Here is a 25,662-nt window from a genome sequence, read left to right as displayed (position 1 = left end):
AAAAATCTTAATAGTTACTACTTTGAGGGGCACCTGGGTGGCTCAGGTGGTTGAGCATCTAACTCTTGATTTTGGCTCAGGTTGTGATCTCAGGGATCGAGCCCTGCGTCAGCCTCCATGCTGAACATGGAACCTGTTTGAGATTCTCTCTCTCTCTCTCTCTCTCTCTCTCTCTCCCTCTCCCTCTCCCTCTTTCCCCCCTCCCTCCCTCTGCCCCTCCCCTGCTTGCACACATGCTCTCTCTCTCAAGTAAAAAAAAAATTACTACTTTGATATTGGGCAAAATATTTATTTTACCATAGTATGATATTCTCTAAGTAGTCTTTAGGAATGCAGGTGCCCAGTAACTGAGTAGGTAACTCCAGCTAGTGTACAAAAGAATATCCCTTTTGATTACATTTAAGACATTGGAGCCATGTGTCTGGCTCCACTAGAATAGAATAACCATCCACTAGAATGGTTATTCTATCCACTAGAATAACCATCTCTAGTGTCTATTTGTGTTATTGAAACTCACACTAACTCGTGACATTAGAGTCTGTTTCTATGTCTTTGCTTAGCTAAGAATGTCTAAAACACTAGTGAGAATTACTAATGGGCTGATGTAGGTTGAAGAACAATACCTGGGAAGACCTGGCCTCTATAACCAGAGAGACACGTATTAACCTAACCGTATCCTGATGCAGGGCTAGAATGTGGCCCACTGTCAGAAACAGGCAGTGTGGTCTCCCCAGGGCCCCTCACCCTTGTTCCCAAACTTGTCGGCTCTTAACTGATGTAAAAACAAGACTCGAAACACTAAGTACTGGCCACCAGAATGCATTGCTTTGAAAAAAGTGAACAGTCAGAGCGTTTCTGGAGATCGGCATTTAGCAAGAGGATTTCTAGGCATTGATGTCACGAGAAGGAAAGAGCGGAGACTGGGGTGAGCAGTGGGGTTTACCTGGCGGGGCAAGGCAGCCATGAAAAAGAAATTACAATAAAAAGCAGAAGCCAGTTAGTATTTAGCTCTTAGGGGTTTAACCGTAAAGACAAGGAGAGGCTGTCTTTTCAGCCTTAGAGAGGAGAGCTTCCTGGAGGACAGTTAGAAATAGTACCGAATTGCATTTCCTATGTTTTCACACTGACCTTTAGCTCTCACCGGAGAATATATAGTTTTGGCCTTAAGAACTCAAAATAGGTGAAAAAGGACATTGTAAAACATCCAAGATTTCTGGCTGGCAGCCCCACAGTGGTATGTTTCCACTTGAAGTTCTCGAGACCTCTCGGTCCGAAATGCAGGGAGGAACATGTGAGTGGAGTGTCGATACCCGTGGGGGAAATACGTTCCTCCTCGAATGCGTTAGCGAACATGGAGGTTTCGAGCACAGCTGCCAGACTTTGGACTGACTTGACATACTCAATGGTTAAGTCTGAGGGGTGTACTGTTTAATAATTTCTGTGTCATGTCCTCTTTAAGAAAAGGAAGTGCCAAACAAGCCCTTGCGCGTGCGTGTCCGATCCTCAGACGACCGGCTCTCCGTTGCGTGGAAGGCACCACGCCTGTCGGGAGCCAAGAGTCCACGCAGATCACGGGGTTTTCTTCTGGGCTACGGGGAAAGTGGCCGGAAGATGAATTATGTTCCGCTGACAAGAGATGAGCGAACACACGAAATTAAAAAGCTGGGTGAGTTTAATGGTAACTGATGTTTTGATGACCGATGCAATCTTGTCAATGTTTAGAAGCTCGTTCATGACAGAAAGGTACATGGTAGGCGTAGCATTCATTTTCCAGGTATTGCGATTCTTCTGAACTGAACTCTGCAAGGTCTGCCCTCCATGCCTCTGCCCTTTCAGCCTTCCGTTAGGGGCAGGACAAGGCCTCCCCTCCAGGTGCCCATCAGTTCCTTGAGTTGGGCCATTTTTCTGGACATGAGAAGGAAGCTAAGGTTTTCTCATCTTGTCTCTGTTTCTACCATTTTGTCCTTTTTTTTTTTTTTGTAATGTTTTATTTATTTTTGAAAGACAGTGCAGGTGGGGGAGGAGCAGCAAGAGGGGGACAAAGGATCCAAAGTGGGCTCTGCACTGTCACCCAGAACCCGAGGCACAGCTCAAACTCACGGTCTGCAGGATTATGACCTGAGTTGGACGCTGAACTGACTGAGCCACCCAGGTGCCCCACCGTTTTGTCCTTTTAAGCTTTGTCTTAGATCCCAGGACACTGGAACTTGGGTCCTTTCAAGATGAAATGTGGTGGCTGCTGACGAAGGCTGCATATCAGGCCTGCCTTCCTCCTTCTCTGCAAACCTTTATTGTGGGATGGAAGCCTTGGCCACGGAACGTGGAGAGATTATGTGCATTGTTCTTGCTTGGGTGGAGGCCTGACCTTTGCTGCCTTTACTCACTGACAGGCCCGGACAGTGGCACAGGCCGTAGTTTTAGAGAGGCAATGCTACAAACTCCTGCCTTTCTCCCCCTTTCCTCACGCCCCCTTATTTACCTGATGAGTTTGGCTGTCAGCGTTGGGTAAGCGTGAGTTGCCCTTTTTGTGTCCTCCACTTGGGGGGAAGCCAGGCTCTAGAGAGCACATGGTCTGCTCAGCTCCTCTAGGCCTAAGTCATGTAGAGCCCAGGGCTGCTGGGCAGGACGGCCCGCATGATTCTAGGGCTCATTCCAGAATACTTACCCCATGTTCTCCAACATTCGCACCAGCAATAAGTATATTGGCCCCCCACTACTTATTGTCAGTCATTTCCTAATTGGGTCAGTACTCGGGCCAGAAAGGGGGTGTGATTTATTGGGCCCTCCCACAAGACTCCTGTGGGACCTGGTGGTCTCTTCACTTGCATGCCAGGCTTCGCTCAGCTTCCAGCACCCGCGAGATGGGCTGGAGGTGGGAGGGAGGGTGGGCTCCAGGCAAAGGAGCCCACGAGGACACGGAGCCGTGTGCCGTAAGCAGTGTCCCTGGTGAGAAGGCAGTGGTGCCCGTGGCTCCTACTCAAGTCTTCTGTCAGACACGACACGGGACAGGCAAGTAGTGGGAAGTGAGTCTGGCGAGACAAGATGGAGGAGTGGAAGAAGGAAGGGAGAAGAGAGCCCAGAGGGAGGGTGCCAGGCTCACAGGAGCGATGAACAGCGGTCGGGGGCTCAGTGGCAGTGGAGGAAACAAGTCAGCCTCCTGCTGGCCCCAGGCGCCTCAGGTGCTCCGAGAAGACAATCCGCTCTGCTCGGTGACCACATATTGTGGAGTCTGGACAGGCAGCTCTGAGTTCCTCAAGACTCTCAAAGCCTGGCCCCCTGGGCTGCACGGCGGGCACTGATCGGGGCAGATTTGATCCGTGTGGAGACACCGGTGGAAGGCCAGGCTGGATTCCCCTTCTGCAATAGCCCTGAAGTCACCGTCCTGCTCACTGCTCTCTGTTCAGCCACCTGCTGAAGACTCTTGGAAGAGCCTGGTGGGTGTTCTGTCAGGCATAGCATCCAAACCATCTCGAAATACAGACTCCAGACCTCCCCAACAAAAATGACCAGCCACCCCTCTGCTCCCGTGCCACTGGCCACCACACGGGGTCACAGAAGGAGATGGACAAGTCTGAGCCGTGGGTGCTTTGTGAGGCTTCAGTATGAGCAGCGAGGCCTGGAGCTAGAGGCCCAATCACTCTTTGGTCGTCCATTCTTGAAGAGCCTACCTCTTGCCATTTCTTGTAAAATGGCTCTGTTTTGGTGACACGGGCCAAATTCTACCCAGAGTATCAGCAGAAGAGTGGAGCCTCTGTTTTTACGTCCTGAGACTGCAGGGGGCCTTTTTTAAGTGGGCACTTTTCACTGTGCTGAGCCTCTCACAGACACCATGCAGTAAGACGTCGGTCAGTGTGAACAAGCGTCTCATCTGACTGGTTCTGTTGCCTCTTGATTTGCTCGGTCATGACCCCTGGCTCACCTGAGGGCAGAAGAAGGATTTGTTTGCTGCTTCAGCTTGAACAAATGTGGGACCTGAGGTCAAGGATGGCTCCGGCCTCAGCCTGATGAGCAGTGTGGACCTCCTGTGCCTCAGCTACACCGTGTTAGCTTTTGAATTTTCACCAAACAAAAATGTGTTGGACTTGCCGTCGTGAATGATCCCAGAGGCTGCCGTGAGGAAGAAGAGGTCTCCCTGGACGCTAGCTCCAGCACAGTTGGGAGGATGCCGTGAATTCCCGGGGAGATGTCGCAGCGGGCCTGTTGTGTTAGGAGATGCTGTGTTCTCATTTTTACCAGAATTAGGATTCTAATTCTGTTCATAAGCCAGATGCCATGTAAAGCGTGGTGCCTGCAGAGCATGGCCACACATGAAGGAAACTTGTGGAAAGGTGGGCCTGAGGTCCCGTCAGCAAAAATCCTGCCTTCTGAGTCATTTACGAAACACCTTACTGGGCATCCTCTGTGTCAGGACCCGTGGGGTTCTGGGTCCCCAACAGTCCCTGGCAGGGACAGACAAAGGACAGAGTGTCGTGCAAGTGGAGGCAGAGGTGCGGGCACAGGAGGTGGGAAGTGCTGTGGTGGGCACCCAGGGCTCAGGGGCCAAGTCCCCTCCAGGGAGGCACAGTGGCCCCGGGCTAAGGAGGCGAGAGAACAGAGCAAGCACCAGAGCTCACGTGCGAGTGGGGCAGTAATGAAGGAGCGTGTGAGTTTGGGCTCCCTCAGGAAGTGAGGACAGACAAGTCTGAAGTCCAGACACCTGCGTTTCTGGTGAGTCACATGCCTGAGGTCAGGCTCTGTGGCTCTGAGGAGGGGCGGGGGTGCCTGGGGTCCTAGGGGGCACTGGGCTGGTGATGGTGGGATCAGTTTGGAAATTTTATTTCCAGACTATCAATAATCAGGCACAGAATGGAGTGTTTTGTGATACCAGTGAGGCTTCATTGCTTTTGTGAAGAACGAGTTGGCTGCTCCGTAGCCGGTGCTTGGCTCTGGGCCCTGCTCCCTCCTCACCCAGAGGAGTAAGACTTGGGTATTGGACTGACCACCTAGTCCATGACCTTGGGTGGGTCACCTTGTCCCCCTGATCCTGGTTCTTCATCTGTGAAAAGGAGACTGTGAGAGTAGCTTCCTCATGGAACTTTTGTCGGGACTAAATGAGTAACTGATGGGACATGCCCAGCATGGCAGAGACAGACCCAGACACGTGAGCTGTCCCGCTTTACTCTTCCTTCATGATAATCTTGGGCCAAGTTTAGTGTGGAGAGCTTGCAAATCAAGAATCTGGGCATTAAAAACAGTCTCGGAACTTTAAGAAGTACATCGCAAATATGTAAAAACGTCAATTGTGGGAAGTTACTCATTTCTTGGTGGCTCTTGATAAATGATGGGTCACATTTTTTATGTTTATTTATACGTGTTCCCGGGTTGTGAGGTTGGATGGCACAATTTTTCTTTGTTGACCTTGGGCTGCTTCCTTTGTCAATAGCACCAAGAAATTGATCCCCTGAAGGGACTTCTCTCTGGAAGCTTAGTTTGATGCTCTATGAATGTGAGGGTTACAAACTTGATTCTTCCCTTTTATAAAACATATATTTCAAAATTCTGTGGTAGAGTAAGATGTCAGAGCCTTAGCCTCAATAATAATTTATCATCCCAGCATGAGTTTTACCTGCTCTCTCTCTCTCTCTGTAAGTATGTATGTATATGTATATATGTGTGTATATATACATATATATATTTGTATATACATATATATGTGTGTGTGTATATATACATATATATATATATATATATATAGAGAGAGAGAGAGAGAGAGAGAGAGAGAGAGGAGAAGAGGGAGAGTGGGGGTGCTCAAAGATTGTCAAACATTGTCCCCTTTCCCTGAAACGTGATTAGTCTATAGCAGTTTAGTTTACATAAGTAGGTTTCTCCATGTAAGGTTTTTGAACACTGGTCTCCTTTTATGTTTAACTGACATATTGTTTGTAAAAACAAAACGTTTGTTCTCCCCTTGCTGTGAAACTTTGCAATCCCTGAAAGCAGACCTCTAGTGTTACAGGTTTCTGTTAGGATCTCAGTGTCCCTTCTGCTGATTTGCTTAGGTATTACCTGATAAGATTGTTGTCTGCACTAGAAATATATCAAATTGCCTCATTTTTACTCTTGAGCTGATCAAGGCTGCTACAGGAAGCTTGGTCGGAAGAGCCTGGAGTTAGGCATTAACAACTCTGGATTTGGAGACAACTTTGAGTCTTTCTTAGGGGCATGGCTTTGGGCAAGTCAACCAATTTTTTTTCATGGCTTTATGTCCTTATTTATAAAATAAGAAGGTCACATTGGAAGGTAATGAATGAAGACTTCATCTGGGTCCCAGACTCTATGGTTCCAAGGTGCTTGAGAGTTACAAGTTTTATTTCATCATTGTATTTTTTCCCAAATAAAGTTTTCAAGTTTAGATTCGGTTGGATGCTAGTGGGCCCAATGTCCAATTAGGAGTGAGGTGGCGGGACCTAACTTAAAGAACAATCCAGAAATAAAGGGTATGTTTAAACTCTTACATTTGCTCTTAATAAATCTTTGGAGACTCAATTCTGAGGATGTCGGTTTCTAAGGGCCCAGCATGCTCTCTGGACTGCTAATCGGATACACTCGCTGTTTTTGTCTTGCTTCCTTCTTTTCGATGACAGAAACAGAGTGACCCCTCTTTCTATTTTGGAGGTAAAAAAGAAATTGAGGGATTTCTGTGGGTAAAATATACTATTCTTTTCTTTTTTAAACATTGCTCATCTTTCTTCAATTTTGGTGAGATAGAAACCTACTTCTCAAGAATTATAGGTAACCGTCACTCCCACATTTTCTAACATAATAGTGTTCTTCTTGAGCCTAGTTCTTACAGTTCTTGGTCTCATCTTTAATTGTCTAGAAGAAATTGGAATGCCCCCAGAAAGCCAAGATTGGTGGTAGGGGTGGGAGACGCAGACAATGAGGGTGTGCATTCCGGAAAGCCAAGTGCAGAGCCTCATCCCTTGCCGGTTGGTCCACAGCCTCGGAGTCGGTGTATGTGGTCTCCCTGCAGTCCATGAACTCACAGGGGCAGAGTCAGCCTGTCTACAGGGCTGCCCTAACGAAACGGAAGATTTCAGGTATGTTTCCAAGGACGCACCTGCTCAAGTCATGGTCTGTGTGAATGAGGTCTTGTTTCCAAATGATGCTGGCTAAGTGACAAATTAACTGGGTGTCATTCATTGTGAAGGAAACAACAGGGCTGGCTCGGCCACATTTCAGACAGAAGTGTGTTTCTTTTATACTCAGAGCCTACAGAGTTCTTCCAATGAAGCATATTTCTTTGTGTATTTTGAATGGCTTCTCTGTGCGGCAAATTTGCCGTGATAGAGGCAGCCAATCGTTTGTTCCATTTAAGGATCCAGTCTGATCCAACATCAGTGGCCCTTGGGGTCAGACTGTGAACAGAGAGGAGTAGGAGTAGGTGTGGAGGGGGCGGCGTGCAAGATCTGTACTCATGCTTCATTTCAGCTAAAATCACCGAAACACAGCATTGAGAAGAGGAAGAAAAGGTAGTAGAGGCTTTCTCATAGCCTGATCATTGGTCATTTACCAACAGAGGCTTTTTCCTATGTCCATTCACAGCTGGTTTTTAATATGACTCACATACTAAGAAATTACACATACCTATTCTGGATCCTGTGCCTTAACTTAAAGAGGCAAACCTATAGCATGATTATTTTCATGAATTCACAATTTATTTGTGATTACAATAGTATATTGTGGAATAGACATTCTATTACTATGTATAATACAGTAATAGAATATACTATGTATAATATATGTATTATAATTTTATATCTGTGATGATTATGATTGCTTACACTGTGTAACAGAAGCCTCAAATACACAATGTGGCACTTTTATTTTTCATTATTTGTTGCTATAGAAGAAGTGTCTCCATCGCTTTTCTAACAGGCTAATTATTTCCACCTTCCCCTATTTGTAGCATAAGCCACATCCTTTTGAAATACCATCCCTTAAAGGTGAAAAGAAAAAACAAAATAAACAAAACCTCCAAGAGACTAAAAAGCAAAATTGAAACCTCTTAATCTTCATTTATGGTAGAGATTGAACAGAACTTCACGAAGAACAGGCTTCGTGACTGTGATGTATTCCACTGGAAATCTGCAAACTGAAATCTATTTTATGTCTGAGTGTAGCTCTTAATCTGTCTTGAAACCACATTTTGTAAAATGCGAGGACATGGAACCCAGTGTGATTTGTACAGTTGTTTGAGCCAGAGTTTTGTTTCATGCCATGATCGCCAAGGAAATGCTCTGGCTTGACCTTTTCTCCCCCAAAACTTTTGCTTCCTGTAAAGATTGTGTGATTTCCCAGAAACTTACAGTATGTGTTAAGAAAACACTGAGTTACTTGGAGAATCTTGGACCAGGGCAAAGCATCCCTTTTGTATCCCTGTGCTGTATGTCAGCTGGATTGGGCAGCTTTTCAAGTGAACTGCCCATTTCTTAGACTGTGTGTGAGAAGGACAAGAGTGGAGATTTTAGTTTATCTACATTAAGCATAAGCAATTTAAAAATTGTACAGCGTGATTAATGAACCCTGGGGGGCCAGAGGAACTCGGGGCAGAGCCTGTTGTAGAGACAGCCTCTAAGGTGTCCTGTTGTCATTCCAGAAGAGGATGACCTGGATGTGCCTGAAGACATCAACGTCCGGGTCATGTCATCCCAATCTGTGCTTGTAGCCTGGGTGGATCCTGTTTTGGAAAAACAGAAGAAAGTTGTTGCATCAAGGTACTTTTCCTTATTTCTTTGCCTTTAGGTATGAGAGATGTGGTTTTTCTGGTGCTCAAAAGACCTGTGTTTATTTGAATGACTGTATCTTCTGACATACATGGATGATGGCCTCTTCCCATAGCTGAATGGTCAACTATTCTCTGGCAGTCCAGCTAGTCTCGAGTGTGGTCACACACTTCCCACAGCTCAGATGCTGTCATGGCCTCGTGTGTAATGCACACAGGAGGACCTCGCCTCTCACTTGCTCAGAGTTTTATCTTGTGTCTGGAAATTCCCTCGATTCCATCTCTTCCTTTGCCCCATTTGTGTTTTGCTTTGTCTCCTTACGATCTAGTTGTGCAGAGGGTGTGGGCCCATCTTAGAAGGAGTCTTCCCATCCCTCCCATTACCCAGGAAAGGTTGGCAGGAGCAAGGATTTTTACACAGAGAGGTGGACATTTGTCAAATGCCTTGCACACTGTAGTTCTTCTTTAGACATTCTTCAGACACTGAATTTCTTTATGTCCAGCTCATTTGTGTACAGCAAAAGACAACTGTCTTGTCTCTTAAGCCACAATGTTATGCTCTTCAGATTTTTATAATACTGATTTGCAATAGCAGTAGAAGAAAAACCAATCATAAGGTTAAAATAATTTCTATGTTAAAAAAGCCACTGGTGAACGGCATTTCATGTTACTGGTAGGTTAATATAGCCATCAAAATTTTATGTGTTAAATGACTGAATAATTAATATTACCAAGAGAAAGCCAAAGATTTGGTAGCCACCAGGGCACTATGTATTAATTTTTGAACCTATCTACGACCAGGAAGAGTGAATGTCCTTTAAAAAAAAATGAATGGAATCGAATGCTGAGATTATATACATATAATATATGTGTGTGTGTATATATGCATATATATACATATATACACACACACCATTATTTGTATTAGATATAGTTTCTGTCACTGTCTGTTAGTGAAAGAAAGAAAGAGTAGAAGAAAGAAAGAAGAGGAAGGAAGGAAGGAAGGAAAAGAGAAAGAAAGAAAGAAAGAAAGAAAGAAAGAAAGAAAGAAAGAAAGAAAGAAGAAAGAAAGAAAGAAATCTGCTTCTTTTGAAGGACCTCAGAAGGGTCTAGTGATTCTCTCCCTAGCCATTTGGCCTCTCCCAACACAAAGCGTTCCTGATTACCACTGGACTTTGATTTCTAACATCTTGATGAAAACAAAAGAGGGCTTCAGTTTTCTTAGCAGGACTCTTATATTAATTGGTGGGCTGTGTCTGAAACTGAAGTCTTCATTATTAAATATAATGAATGGCCCCTTTTTAATGTTTCACATGCTTTCTACTGCAAAGTGGCTGCAAAGAAAATTTCTTGGAAAAGGAAGACACTAAGTGGCATTTGCAACTCTCAGAATGTTGAGGATGCCTTCTGCCTAACATTGTTACACCCTGTTTGCCCACACCATTTCTCTCTGTGATAATCACACAGTAGAGCTCCTTTTATAAGCTCCTCTATCCTGCTGTGTTTATTACACAGTTTTGCTCCTTCTCATAATGATAAGTCTACTCAAAACCATACGTTGTCTTTCCTCCTGATAACTGCTTTGGCATGAAATGGATCTTCTTGTCTTTCTTTTCTGGAGAACCAAGATACCTTGGGCTGTTCCAGTTTAAAAAAAAATTTTTTTTTTTAACGTTTATTTATTTTTGAGACAGAGACAGAGCATGAATGGGGGAGGGGTAGAGAGAAAGGGAGACACAGAATCTGAAGCAGGCTCCAGGCTCTGAGCTGTCAGCACAGAGCCCAACCCCGAGGCTCGAACTCGGGAACCATACGATCATGACCTGAGCCGAAGTCGGACGCTTAACTGACTGAGCCACCCAGGTGCCCCTGTTCCAGTTCCTAATATTGGCCTTTCCACACCATGCACACACACACACACACACACACACACACACACACTCACACTCACACATCCCTCATAAGGCACTTGCCTGGTCAAAGCTGTCCCCCTTCTGTCTCTTCCCTTCTGAATCTCTGCTCGATCTTTTGATCTGTAAGACACTAATCTCCGTCTTTCCTGGCCTACTTTAGACACCTTTCCCTGGAACTTAAGAGTAAATTCTCTGACTTAATAACATAGTCAAAACTTTAGATTTTTCTCCTCTTTGATTTCTCTGCTTACCTCCAGAAGTCATTACTTATGGGGAAGGAAAAATAGCAATGAATCTAGCGTTCAGTTGCAGGGAATTGGTCAGCTGGGCGCGTGACTGCCTTGTGTTTTCTTACAGACAGTACACCGTGCGCTATCGAGAAAAGGGGGAATCAGCAAGGTGGGATCACAAGCAGACCTCGAACAGACGCGTGTTGGTTGAGAACCTGATTCCAGACACCATGTATGAATTCGCAGTCCGTATTTCACAGGGTGAAAGAGACGGCAAATGGAGTACATCTGTCTTCCAGAGAACACCAGAATCTGGTCTGTATTTAAAACAGAGAGAGAGAGAGAGAGAGAGAGAGAGAGAGAGAGAGAGCAAGAGAAGAAGAGAGCAAGAGAGCGCACAAACGGGGGAGGGGCAGAGAGAGAGGGAGCCCCAGAGTCCAACACAGGCTCTAGGCTCTGAGCTGTCAGCACAGAGCCCGACGCAGGGCTGGAACCCATGAGCCATGAAATCATGACCTGAGCCAAATTTGGATGCTTAACTGACTGAGCCACCCAGACGCCCCAGCAGAGGCAGTTTTTAAAGTAACATTACTCCGAAATCTTGGAAGTGTTTCTATATATGAATGCAAAGAAGTTCAGGAACTGTTCCCTTAGATCTGTGTTTTATCCTTCACTGGCCATTTTCATTAGCATGTTAGTCTGACATGTGGAGCACATTACATCCTAGGATAGAGAATAATTAGGAATCACCACTTCTGCGTGAATGCCCCAGGGTAATGCCTGGCTCTAGAGGGTAGGAGAGACTCTTCCTTCCTAAGGCTGAGGTTGTGTTTCATCCTGGGGGAAAATTTTGCTCTGTATCAAATATTTTTTAAAACTATGTCTTTAAAAGCTTTATGAGAAAGAAGTTTGAACTGGATTTTTGTCTTCTTTATATATTTCAATATTCAGCAATGAGAGGAATTCTGAAATTCTAAAAGCATTTCCCTAGATAAGCCTAAACTCACTACATAAGTTGGTAGCACTGACATAAATCACTATATTACACTAAGAGTAATGAGAGTGTAGATTTTTCTCTCGTGTATAATAAAAATTAACACAGTATTGCTTCAGTGAAAAATCTGTATGTAGGACCACATGTCATACACTTGTTGAATATCCATAAGGGCATTTTTAAACCTTGGGTCCTTGTTCTTTTGTAGCTCCTACAACAGCTCCTGAAAACTTGAACGTCTGGCCAGTCAATGGCAAATCTACAGCTGTCACTGTCGCTTGGGATGCACTGCCTGAGACCGAAGGGAAAGTGAAAGGTAGGCACCTCATTATTTAAGGTATAAGGTGCCCACCACAGCAAAGTACTCCAAACAGAGATGTGTCCGTTGACTCTGATGAACACCAGTTCTAATAATAGCAGGATCGGTGACTGGAAAAGCAATAGGGAACAGCGTACGCTTGTGGAGCGCTAACCCAATGGACAAGGGTATTTCATGCAGGGTTTTCATTGTCAGGAAGGTCCATGTAGTCGTGAAGATGACTTTCCATCTTCCCTATCTACAGGGAATTTGGTGCTGCTATCAGGAGGGATGTTTTTGATTGTGTGGGTGTGACAGCGTAACCTTTATCCATATAAGCCACACCTTGTGTTTCATGCTAGGGGTCTTTTCATTGTACCAGGAAGATCATGGAATGTAGAAGTGAGTTGGAACCCTGTGGGACCACAAATGTCTTGAATGAGACCATAAATACTTAATGGGTTTGAAAATCAAGTAATGAAATAAAATTAAAAAATGGATTTTTTCCTATTTTTCAGCCTTTTTAATTATTATTATTATTTTTTTGGTTGAGGAAAAATAAACTATGACCTTAGAAAAAAACACAGAAGATGAAAAGAAAATAGAATAAAATATTCACAACTAGTTAAATTTAAAAATTGTTGACAATGTTAAAGAAAGCACAAATCATTTCTTTTTTCTTTCTTTTTTTTTTTTTTTTTTAATTTATTTGGAGAGAGAGAGCTCGAGTGGGATAGGGACAGAGAGAGAGAGGGAGAGAGAGAGAATCCGAGGCAGGTTCCACACTGTCAGTGCAGAGCCCAATGTAGGGCTCAAACTCACAAACCTAGAGATCATGACCTGAGCTGGAATCAAGAGTCCAAGGCTTAACAGACTGAGCCACCCAGGCATCCCACAAATCACTTCTTTTTAATGTAAAAATATTTAAGAACCTTTCGGAAGTCTGTTGGAGATATTTTAAAAGGCTATATGGAGATTCCCCCCTGACAGTGCCTATATAAATGCACCCTAAGGGTACGTTTTATTGTTATTTGATTTTAGAAGACAACTTAAGTCTGTCCAGAATACTCTGACAAGTTTGTGTAAGCTTAAAGAAATAGAGACAGTTATTGCTAATCTCCTTTGAGGATTTCTTAATTAAAAAACTGAAAAGTTCTCTTGTATACAACTGTAAGTTGTCTTTGCGGACCTGTAAGGTTGTCCGTGGGACAAATAGAAGTTAAGGAAGGTAGATGTGGGGCAGTAGTTTCTAAACTTACTGCTTTCTCACTTCGCAGTTTTTAAAGAATATATTATACTGTTCTTGCTCATTTTTTTTTCCAGTGGAATAAATCAGAAGCAAATGAAGAGAAGAAAGTTGGCCCTTTTAATCATCCTTTTTATGACAGTTTGAGCTTTGGCTGTATTATTGTTGTGATGCTGAAAAGGATTGTGAAAATTGCGTAAATACGTTTTTTGGCTGACTACTTTTGTTAGTTATAAAAAAAAAAGTCAATTGTTCCTCTTTTCGTGACTTTATTACCATGCTACTTATTTGTTTTCTTTCCCTCTCCCACATCTTAGTTTATATTTATAGCTCTTTGGCAAATGAAGCTCCCTCGTAGTCAATGAAATATTTTCAGAAATAATAATAGCTACCGAGTTTTTGTGTCCAAAAGAACTCATGTATCTTAACCCTGTTAGGTGGTTTTAATAAAGGTGTGGTGGTGGGACTGAAAATTCATAATTACACTGGGGAATTTATATGTTTGAGAAATAGAAGACATAATAGAAGAATATACTTCGACATGGTTACATTTTTTCCAGATGAATTGAATTCATAAAAAAAATCTGTATGACAATATTTTATAGCAGTGGGTTCTTTTAGTTCTTGCTTGCGACCACCACAAATGACTAGTTTGCTCATTTTCAAAGAGAAAAGAATGTTTGGGTGTTTTTTTGGTGTTTTTTTTTTTTCTGGACAAATGCTACAAAAGCATTTTCAGTTGAAGTTTTTTAATTAACATACTGTTTGAAGATTAGATCTCAGGGAAAAGAAAAGGTCTTCTGTGCTCCTCTATGTAGGATGTAGATAGTATGACAGTCGCTTAGCTTTTCTGTGATCCCAATTATTTTTTGTGGTTAGTGCATCCTCCCATTAATGTGATGAGTTCACTGGGAGGAAAACAGACCTGACAGTTTTTAGTTGAGGGTGGAAATTCTGCTTTAAAACATGGCTTCTCTACGTTATAGTATTTCCACATAAGCATAGAGATGTATTAGTTCCTTGGACTGAATTTGCTCTGATTTTCAAAGTTTAAGGACATTACATGCTTGTACGTGTCTATAAATATCACTGATTCAAGGTGGAAACATTAGACATCACATAAATCTATGAACTAGCAACTTTTCCCCATAGTATTAAATACTGTGAAATGCCCTTATATTGAGTTAAGACTGTAATTCCTACAAAGGTGAAATTCTGCTCCAAGTATAGACCTTATCTGGCCTAAGACGCAAATAAAAATAGCTCAAACGAACACACTGAGGCTGTTGAAGGTGGCAGCAATTGAGACTCAGTTCCTACAGTTGTCATTTCTCCCATGGCTGCTTCTACTCAGCGTATATTAATGTGACATAGTAAGTTAGCAAAAAGCACAATGAAGAAAAAGTCCCAACGCAGCGCAAATAGTTTGGGTAAGTTGTGTGAAGACTGGCCTCCTGGGTTCCATGTGTTTAATTTGCAAAAAATGGAAAATTGCCTGCTAAACCCTCCATGACCCTGTCTGGTAGCCCGAATGAACGCTAGTTCACCTTCCACTGTCTTTATGCTCCAGCTGCTGACTCGGCGTGCATTGCTGGAGTATTAATTTTAGTAATGCACGTTCTAATTCATCCTGCCCATACAGTCTGTCTGCTGGACACAGGACTGTTTTCAGTTTCCTCCTTCCAACCGTCTGCCAAATCATTTCAGAATACATTCTTTCATACGCCCCGGCTCTCAAACCATTTGGAGCAAAGTCCCTCACCTATCCTGGAGAGACTACTTCTGCCCTAGTGGATGGTCTGCAGCCTGGGGAACGCTATCTTTTCAAAATCCGGGCCGCAAACAGGAGAGGACTGGGGCCTCACTCCAAAGCCTTCATTGTCGCTATGCCAACAAGTAAGCACTGTGTGTCTGTGCCTCTCTCTCTCTTCATTACTGCTAACTGTGGTGTGTTACTTTGAATCATGCCCTTGGGTTTAGTGCTGCTCTGCTGATGATTTGGGGGGCTAAATTTGCCTATTGATTTCTAAAATATCTTTGTTGTTCCTTTAGAAATTAGTCTCCCCGGAGACTAAAATATTATTGATTGCTAGTAACATGAATTGCTATTACAATATTACAGTAACACGAACGTATTAATTATGTGATTAACCTCATATCACTGTATAATTTAGGGCTTGTGATGACACGGGAAGAACATTTTTGCAGGTGTGATGTGACATTTTTATGTGTTAGCTCTCCTCAATTTCTAAATAGCACTGAAAATTTTTAGTTTATGTTCCATTATTTTGGAGTGCAGCTTTAGTGGGAAGAATTTTAAGTACCTTGTGTGTCTGACCACTCTGAAAATTAATAAAATCCAAAATTGGAGTGAGGCTTTTGGACTGTATTTTCTTTTCTGGTTCCCCGTATTGACACCCGATATCGGTAGCTGTCTCCTTCACTGTGATGTGAGGATGGCTTCACAGTGTATACTATAATATTCAACCATTCTGTGCTGGAAAAAGTGAAATGGATGAGGTTTGCTCCCTCCGGGTCCTCCATTGCCATATACAGTCTCCTTCTGTCCCCGCATCCCTTCCTACATTCAACCCTGCTCTCAAGAAAGGGTAAATTGTAGGGTACGTGTCATATAATGTTTTGCCTACACGAGGAGCCTTTTTAGTTTAGACCTTATTTTGAGATTGCAAACGTATCTATTATTAAAGGGATTTTAAGTAAGAAGGAGGAAGCAAGTACCCGCATGTTAGGGGCGGGGAATAGGGAACACTTTGTAATGTCTCAAAAATTACAAATTTGTTGCTCACCCTTCACCTGCACATCACACACAGCACATCCCCATTTGGTCTTGAGTGTAGATCATTCAACATTTTGTACCAAGCTTATGTGTATTTCTTGCCTACGTCGCTAAGAATGGCTGTAATACATCTGTAATATCCTGACAGTTATGTTAAGAAAGTCCTACATAAGATCTTGCATTGCCAAAATCAAGGATTACTTACAAGTACTCCTTTCAAAATGCCTGCAGTAATAAGCTGTGACATAACTTGACTCAGTTTCTAGAAATGTAATACAATTGGCTAGGACTACTATATCTTTACTTAAAACAAAAGAGGTGTTTAGGAGAGATTGCCATAATGTGGAAAATGTGTCCAATGTCTAAAGAATGAGAAATTATAATGACTAATTATAAATGCCTTCACACGGTCATGTTAAATGCTCACCGCATGTGGCACGGCTTTCAAATCTTTTTTGATGGCAAAATCTTTGAAAACTATTACAGCTGGTTCTGGCGTGTCCGATGTGCAGAAAACCCACGCAGAGGATAACTGGAAGCCTGAAAAGCCGGAGGTGTCTCCCAAAGCCCCCACTTCCTCAAAACACACTCATTTGCCTGTTTCTCCCCGAGGCAGAAATGTCAAGAGTCCTCTTCTTGACTTGAAGAACAAAATATTGGCTAACGGTGGGGTGCCCAGGAAACCCCAGGTTCACTCCAAGAAGACTGCAGTTTTAGATCTTCAGTCGACAGAAATCACCGGCGAGGAGGAGCTGGATTCTCGGCGAGACCCACCAACCGCGTCCTCGGAGACTCAAGACCAGAAGCCACAGCAGAGGCCACCAAGTAGATCTGTCCCCCCAGCCCTTGCTCCTGGAAGGACTCCAGCCAGAGCTCACACACTAGCGCTGCCCCGAAAGGAAAGTGTAGACAGGGCTCCCTACCCTCGTCCAGGGGCCTCCCCTTCTGCGCCAGCCTCGTCTGCACCCCACACGCCCACTGAGGGCAGCCCTCACCGCCCTTCAGGGGGGCCCTTCCCCAACCTGCCCTCCAGCTCTGCTGACAATGACTCGGTGGGCCAAGAGGAGGAAGAGCCAGCCGCAGGCTCCCCGGCCCCCAAGGACACCTCTTCCCAGCGGCCGCCTCCCAAGAGCCCCACCCACGCTCGGCCAGCCTTGTGGCCCAGCCGCCAGGCCCCCTCCAGCGCCCTGCGGGACAGGAGCCCTGCGCACCACGGCACAAAACCAGCCTTGCCCGCTCGGAGGGCACCCCATTTGGGGGATAGGGAGGAAAATTCAGATGCTTCAGTCCCACCCTCCAAACTTTCTCCTCCCCAGGGAGGGTCATCTCGGGTTTTGCCCCCTGAACCACACCCCGGATCTCCACTGTCCAGGGGCTGGAAGGCTGGGCACGACACCCCAGCTACCAAGTCCAGTGCGCCATCACAGTCCAAGTCGTCCTTGTCTTCTGGTGTCTCCTCAAGGACACAGGCCTCTGAAGGAGGAGATGCCTCTGATGGTGCTGGTGACAATGATACAGAAGATAAAGGCAGGCAGGCTGAGGCCACGGCTCCCACGTCCCGGGCCCGGCTGCCAGCGGGTCCGCCTGTCTCTGGGCATTTCAGTTTGTTCAGAAACAAGCCCTTTGCTGCCCACACAAGATATCCCAGCCGGTTTGGCAGCGGCCGAGGACTCCGGCTGCATCCCTCCAGCTCCCCACCGTCCACCGTGTCCCCCCGAGTTCACTCGAGGGTGAATTCTCAGTCAGCTGCTGACCATACGCACGGCTCGAGTATCCACAGAGACGGTGCGGGGAGTGAAGCAGAGGACGAGAAGCCGCTTCCCGCCACCGTGGTACACGACCACGTGTCCTCCTCCTCCGCCTCCTCCAGGCAGCCTTCCTCCCTGGGTGTGGATCACCTCAGAAGAAGCCCGCAGAGAGGGGTGAGCGCTCAGCGGAAGGAGCCCCTGCCGGAGAACCCCAAGTCCGCGGGCACTGTGGCAGGTGCCAATCCTCAGGGCAAAGCCCTGCCCCCCAAGGCGCAGGATGTTCAGCAGAGCACAGAGGTGGCTGTGGAGCGCGGCTACCCCAAAGCGCAACTGGCCCCCGCTCGGCGGTCACAGCACCACCCCGGGGCCAGCGTGCCTTCCTCCGAGGTCTCCGTGGCGCAGCCACAGCCCCGTGGTCCCCAGAACAAGGAGATGGGGCGTCTGCCAGCCAACCCCCAGCCCGAGCGTCCCCACCCCGCGGCGCAGGAAAGCGCCTCTTTCTCGGACCCCTACGCGGCCAGAGGCAGTCAGTCCCCTCACACGGCCAACTCCCGAGGGGTGCTCCCCACGCCTCCCCATAATCGCAACGAGGATTCCGAGGGCCGATCTGGCGGAACCCCCCACGATAGCGCAGAAGCAGCGGCCCGGGCCAGGGAGGCCACCGCGTCCCTTCCCAAGCACAGCCAGCTGGAGGCTCAGGCAGGAGGCGCGGGCGACAGTCACCTCCGCAGACCCCCGGTCTCCCCGCCGAGGCCCGGCAGCCCCCGCCCCCACCCCCTCGCCCGCCCCAGGGGCCCGGGCCGGTTGGGGCCCCAGGCTGTGGGGAAGAAGGACCCAGCCTCCCCGTCCAAACGCCAGCCCCTGCCGTCTAAATCTCAGCAGTCCGTCTCGGCAGAGGAGGACGACGAAGACGCGATGTTTTTTAAAGGAGCAAAGGACAAGGACCCTCTGTCTTCCTCTGTTCTAAAGTGGCCCTCCTCCTCCAGCCCCGGGGGCGGCAAATACGCAGATGGGAACAGCGCTAAGGACAAGACTGAGCCCCTCGTTGTGCCCGCGCCTCCCAGGGTGAGCTCCCCCCAGGACGAGAACGACACTCCAGTGCAGCGTCCTCCCCCTCCAGGCAGCCCCCCGAGAGCCCCACACCTCCCGCCCCGACCCCCCCACCGCAGCCCAGCCACCGCAGGCCCCGCCGCCCGGGTGCGGTTCACCACCCGCGCCCCTCCGGCCTATACTGCCACCACCCCCATGCTCTCCTTGCGCCAGCGCATGATGAACTCCAGGTTCCGGAACCCTCTGGCCCGCCAGCCTGTGAGGTCCCCTACCAGGCCAGGTAATGTGCTTTTAACTTAACATTCTCCTTGTGGCTCCTAGCAATTTTGAGAGGCTTTCATTTTACCTTATTGAGTGTCCACTGTGTCCCCGCACTGTGCTAAGGGCTTTGCAGACGGAACGTGATTTCATCCTCTTAACCTTGCTTCTTGCCTTGTTTCTCCTGGTTTTCGGATGAGGAAGCTAGGGCTCTGGGATCTGAGTGGTTTGCCCGAGGTCAGACAGCTTCCCATCCCAGACGTGGATTCCCCACCCCCCCCCAACCCCGCCCCTGCCGTTCCTCTGTCACATGCTGCCTCTTTGAATTCCTGAACATATGCCCTTAATCCGTGAAAATGTGTCACGGTCGTGATGCCAGACTCGGGTTCCTGTGTTGTAGGTTATTTTTAGTCCTTCACCTGCCAGGGTAGATTTAAAGAATCCACAGTAAGGAACTGGGTACCTGTGTAGGCTTGACCTCGTTCTTGTTGATTCTCAACTTAACACACCCTGGGACAGACTCCGATGGGTCGCTTCGACTTTGCAGTCAGTGAATGTTGTTTAAAACTTCCAGGAAAAAAAAATGCATGTTAAGGATGATTGTCACACAGAGGAGTAACAGGCAGATGTGTGACTTACATTGAGGGCAGAATGTAGACAGCTATGAATTAGAGTCTGCGTGGACCCCAGGGCAGAATCCTTGCTTGGAATTTGGGCATGATGGACGATTCTTGAAAGAATGTATTAGTGTTTGTTAGTCTGTACTATGTATTGTTAGTTTGGCCCACTGTAAAGACATAGAACAATGCACCATGGAAAGGTCAGTTTTCTATTAAAATGGACTATTTTAAGCAATTCTAAGACCTTGATAATAGATGTGAAATCAACATTCCCTGGTAGATAGCAGAATTTCCATAAGTATTTAATTTTCATTAACTATTTGAGCAAGAAAAATAAGTCTCTGACCTGCAAATAGTTGTCAGAAAGCCCAAGCACTTGGTGCTGTGGGTGGGGCTGGGCCAGAGCGCTCCCAGCGCGGACCTTGCACTAACTGTAGCTGATCAGAAATGCCCAGAGATGAAGAGGAAGGGCAGGTGCTAAGAGCAGACAGGAGCAACGGAAGGAGCCGCTAACTGAACCTTCTGTTTTCTCTCTGCGCTAACACTTCTCAAGCAGCGCCAAAGACGTGAGCAAGCTTCGAGTCAGCCCCGAGCGTTCACACTTGGCGACTGATGATTGGACCTGATTCAGCTAGAAATAGTTGTTGGGTTTAGTATAATCTGAGAAGAACAGGACAGCATCTAGTCTATTTTAGAGGTAGTGTTCTCCATCCTTCCAACTCTCCCTCTGTCTTCCGACTGGCTAAAATAATGCTATAGCCATTACTGTCTTAAGCTTTATCTAGAAAATTTACTTACTCTGGACTGTCACCTTTCCCCAATATTGTCAGAAAACTGTGACTTTACTGTACTTTTAATAGACATTCATACTGGGTATTTGGAAGTCACAATTTAAGACTGGCATCTAATATGTATAAGCTATTGGTTTAAAATCCTGTTTAGTATTTCTTTTAGAAATGATATGTTACTGCTTAGAGTTTGGTATGAAACCAACTTGACAGGAGTGTTGAATTTACCAGATTTTTTTTGTTTTTGTTTTTGCTGTGTTTTTTCTTTCATCTTTCTTTCTTCCGTGCCATGTAGGTTATAATGGCAGACCAAATGTAGAAGCAAAAGTACTTCCTGGTAGTAATGGAAAGCCAAGTGGACAAAGAATTATCAATGGCCCTCAAGGAACAAAGTGGGTAGGGTAAACTTCTTTACACATACCAGTTATTTTCATGCTGTTGGGAGGAGAAAATGGTGGGCATTTTGCAACAATAAACGAAATGGTCTTTCGTTTTTCTTCTCTAGTTGTAACCACTCAATGTCAGTATACATGCATGTTGTTTCTTCCAGTGCTCAGAAAGATCTTCATTCCCCTGAATCACTAGTGTGCTTTCTTCGCATTGCCAATAAAATAAAAGGGGCCTTTATTTCCTGTTTGCTTTGACGGGTTAGGAAAATCACACAGACTTATGTTCCAACTGCACGCTAGTGCTTAGCCTCTCAAATGGGCTTCTTCTGCTTCACCTCTGATAGCTTTATTTTTATTGTTTTTCTTATTACTTGATTAACTAGTATACACATGTTTTCCCTGTAAATTGTCTCAAATCCTTTGCAAACAAAAGCAGGGTAAAAACAAATGAACAAATCAAAACATACTGAATCAAACAGGCAATTTTTAACAGATCACCTTTTGAATTTTCCAATAATTGTTGTTTGACTGAAATAAAAAATAATTATTAGTATTTTATATATGCTTAAGCTTTAATGACTTTCACTTCCTGAGGTTAAGATAAATGCTAGGGATTTCTTGGCAGGTTAGAGGATAATGGGGAGAACACTTTACAAAGTCCCAGGATTTAAAATATTTTTCATTTTTCATTATTCATTATGCAATTATTCATAGTTTGGGAATTCCCGGTCAAAACTTCCCCTTTATGACAGTAAGGTGTAAGAAAACATATTGAGAGACTTCATAAAAGTTTTAGTCACAGGTAAAAGATACATTTAATCATTTCTCAAAGGAACAGGAATTTATAAAGGAAGAATGTATATTAAAGCAAAATGTCATCGTAAATGATTTTTGCAAAACTTTTTTTTTTAAGTTTATTTATTTATTTTGAGATAGAGAGGGAGGGAGGGAGAGAATGAACAGGGGAGAGGCAGAGAGAGAGAGAGAGACAGACAGACAGAGACAGAGAATCCCAAGCAGGCTCCAGACTGTCAGCGCAGAGCCTGACGTGGGACTCAGACTCACAAATGTTGAGATCATGACCTGAGCTGAAATCAAGAGCTGGATGCTTAACTGACTAAGCACCCTTCATTGTAAACAATTTTGCATAGAAACGGTATGGAGTCGAGTTCAAAAGTAGGGTTTATACAAATGAGTTTTAATTACCAAGACAGCACCCAACAAAGTGGCTTCCTCCCGTGGCCTGCTGTGCAGTCATGGTTCTCAGACATCATGGGACTTGTCAGTTAAGGTCTGGGGTAGGGCTAGGTAATTAGCATAGCAGACAGTTTCCCAGCTGACGCTGAGGCTGCCGGTCCAGGCCACACTTGGAGATCCACCAGTGTATATAGCATGAGCTTGTTTCTTAACAGAGATGGTAATAGCCTCCCCTCACCCCAATTTTATGATTCCTTAGAATATGAAGTTTTTGCATGCATTCTATATTAGGCAATTTAATTACAAATTAATTTGTTATAGCAACTCCGATGTTTAACATTAACAGCCTGACAGAAACATTTCCTATTTTTAATACACTAGCAATACATGGTCATGGCTGGAAGTTAAAACAACTCAGAAATCTATGAAACAGATATATTTTAGGCTAATAAATACCCCAAACTACGCCTCAGAGAAAACCATTACTAACAGTTTGGGGTATGTCCGTCCAGAGTATTTTTCCCTGCAGTTTTAAGCTTATATATACACATGGATATATTTTTATTTCTGCAAAATAGGCAGTCCTGTAATCTGAGTCTGTAGCAGTTGATGTCAATATATGTAGAATTGCCAAATCTGTATCATGGGCTGCTAGCATTCCACTGTATGGATGGGCCATAATGTATTTAACCCCTTCCTTCCACTGATGAACACTTAAGTTGTTTCCTGCTTTTCAGCATTACACACAGCATACTAAATGGTAGCAGCATTTTGCACATGTTTTGCGTATTTGAGAAACTTAAAACAATTTACATATTCTATGGGTAAACAATGTGACATTTACACTTCATTCTTAAACCTTGCAAATGATGTGGACAAAAATAATGTTTCCTACTCACATTATGGTCTCCTTCTGTGGAGGCTTCGTGCATATGTTTGTGTAGTTGGATTAATGCTCAGTATATTCTTTAACCTGTGTCATGGGTTTAGGTCGTGGATCTCGACCGTGGGTTAGTATTAAATGAAGAGGGAAGGTACCTCCAAGATTCACAAGGAACTCCTCTTCGGATTAAACTGGGAGGAGATGGTCGCACCATTGTGGGTAAGTGACAGTGGTTTTTCGGCCACAAAAATGTTCTGAATTAGCTGTAGAATAACAACCCCCTCCCCATTTGTGATGGGGTCCCTTGGTCCAGTTACGTTTAGCCATGTGGAAAGGAGTGCCCCACAGGGGCAGAACGTAGCTTTTCCCCTGATACAAATGTAGTTATACCCTTGCTTCAGATCCCAGCCTCCAGAAAAGGTGGTGCTCAACTTTGTTCTTGAAATAGGGCAGCCTAGAGCCACAGGAGGCAGCAAATCATGGCACGAAGACCAAGCCCTGCCTGCTGCCTGCTTTTGTAATGCCTGTGAGGTCAAACGCGTTTTTGCACTTTTAAATGATTGGAAAAAAATCAAAGAATAATATTTGTGAAGTGAAAATTATTCGAAATTTACAGAAACACTCCTTTGTGTACTCTCTATGCTTTTTTTTTAAAGTTTATTTATTTTGAGAGAGAGAGAGAGAGAGAGCGAGTGCTCACAAGTGGAGGAGGGACAGAGAGAGAGAGAGAGAAAGAATCCCAAGTAGGGATTCACAAAGCCTGATGCGGGGCTCAAACTCACGGACCTTGAGATCATGACCTGAGCCGAGATCAAGAGTCAGATGCTTAACCAACTGAACCACCCAGGCGCCCCAAAGTTTCATGGCAGAGTTGAGTAGCTGCAACATAAAGCTTAAAATATCTGGCCCTCCTTCTTCTCTGGCCCTTTGAAGAGTGAGTTTGCCACCCCTGGTACAATGTAACACTTTTCCTCCCGAGGCTTAGGAATCGGGAGGAGGAAAGAATTACTTTCCTTACCAGAGACTAAGAGTTGTTTCAAGGTAATCCGACATATCGATGAAGTATTTACATATTTAATAAGGTAATACAGAGTAATGGGCAATATAATAAGCCCAGAAATCTCTGGATAACGGCAGACATTGCTACCTCTGTTAATATTCTTTTATTCCTTCCTTTGCTTTTTACTGTTTAAAATACACAAATACATAAGTTTGAGAAGACACTCTGTGTTTATTTTTTACTTCCTCTGGATTATTTCATCTTGTTGCACGGCTTTGGTTCGGTTTTGTTTCAGATCTGGGAGGGACGCCTGTGGTGAGCCCTGATGGCCTTCCCCTCTTCGGGCAGGGGCGGCATGGCAAACCTCTGGCCAGTGCCCAGGATAAACCCATTCTGAGTCTTGGAGGGAAGCCCCTGGTGGGCTTGGAGGTTGTGAAAACAACCACCCGTGCCCCCGCCACAACCACAACACCCACCACGACAACCCCAAGACCCACGACCACCACCACCCGCCGCACGACCACCACCACACGTCCAACGACCACGATTCGAACCACTACGCAGACAACCACCACCCCTGAACCCACCACCCCTGTTCCCACCTGTCCCCCTGGGACCCTGGAGCGGCACGATGAAGATGGCAACCTCATAATGGGCTCCAGCGGGGTCCCAGAGTGCCACCCCGAAGAAGGTAACGGCCTTCGTTGTAACGGTGGCCCATGTAACTAGCATGCTGCGTTTGAGAGTAGAGTCACAGAGGCTGCAGGGAGGGGTAAGTAGGTCACCGTGGAATGGTGAGTAGAGGCGTCTCTAGTCCCACGGGGTTTGCTCAGGACACTGTGTCTCAACTGGGGCTGCCGGATTTAGCAAAGAAACGTACGGCATGGGACATACTTAATATGAATAATGATTTGCCTGGCAACCCTATCACAACCCAAGTCAAAAATGTAGCTAAAACATGGAACATGACGAGTGTGGACTAGTGTTTCCCCAAGTGGCTATTACTGGATAGTCGTAGATCCGCACCTGCTGTATTTTTGTAATGAAAAGGTTCTGTGATTAGCTATGTGATTTAAACTAGGTTAATGATCTCTTATGGTTGGATTATTCAGGTCACTGAATAGCCTCATTGTGAGTTTCCAAGAAGAGTAGTGTCCTGAGCACATTTGCCAGCTGAACACTTTCTTGATCAGCGCTCCCTTTGGAAAATGCTGATCCTTGAGCAGCTGGGCTCTGGTGGCTGCAGGGTAGGACTACTGTCCGCTGGGTAGGGCTATGTCATTTCCCCTGCTGCGGGACACCCAGTCAGGACTGTCCTCTGCCCCTGGAGTGTCTGCCTGCTGAGAGGGGCCCATTCCCCCTGAAGCAAGGACTCTTCGGTCTGGTCTCAGGGGAGCTGCAGAGTCATCATCTTTTCCGCTCAGTCCCTGCTCAGGCTGCTTCGTGAGAGGTCATCCTGCATTTGTGTCAGGCTCGGAGGAAGCAAA

General features: G+C 45.5%; 1 protein-coding gene across 1 annotated transcript in view; it reads left to right on the top strand.

Annotated features, from left to right (window-relative positions):
* Nucleotides 1-25,662, top strand: part of FNDC1 (fibronectin type III domain containing 1) — a 106,434-nt gene that overhangs the window by 44,824 nt on the left and 35,948 nt on the right. Inside the window, exons 5-14 of the mRNA XM_027056527.2 lie at nucleotides 1,460-1,666; nucleotides 6,981-7,079; nucleotides 8,639-8,756; nucleotides 11,035-11,222; nucleotides 12,110-12,217; nucleotides 15,153-15,341; nucleotides 16,729-19,320; nucleotides 21,002-21,102; nucleotides 23,283-23,394; nucleotides 24,471-24,866. Of these exons, the coding sequence (XP_026912328.2) occupies nucleotides 1,460-1,666; nucleotides 6,981-7,079; nucleotides 8,639-8,756; nucleotides 11,035-11,222; nucleotides 12,110-12,217; nucleotides 15,153-15,341; nucleotides 16,729-19,320; nucleotides 21,002-21,102; nucleotides 23,283-23,394; nucleotides 24,471-24,866 (4,110 nt within the window). The remainder of the gene's footprint in view (nucleotides 1-1,459; nucleotides 1,667-6,980; nucleotides 7,080-8,638; nucleotides 8,757-11,034; nucleotides 11,223-12,109; nucleotides 12,218-15,152; nucleotides 15,342-16,728; nucleotides 19,321-21,001; nucleotides 21,103-23,282; nucleotides 23,395-24,470; nucleotides 24,867-25,662) is intronic.

Source organism: Acinonyx jubatus, chromosome B2 (assembly GCF_027475565.1).
Source record: "Acinonyx jubatus isolate Ajub_Pintada_27869175 chromosome B2, VMU_Ajub_asm_v1.0, whole genome shotgun sequence".
In the NCBI taxonomy this organism is placed as follows: domain Eukaryota; kingdom Metazoa; phylum Chordata; class Mammalia; order Carnivora; family Felidae; genus Acinonyx; species Acinonyx jubatus.
The sequence above is the reverse complement of the archived record's forward strand: the minus strand, read 5'-3'. Positions and strand labels throughout refer to the sequence as shown.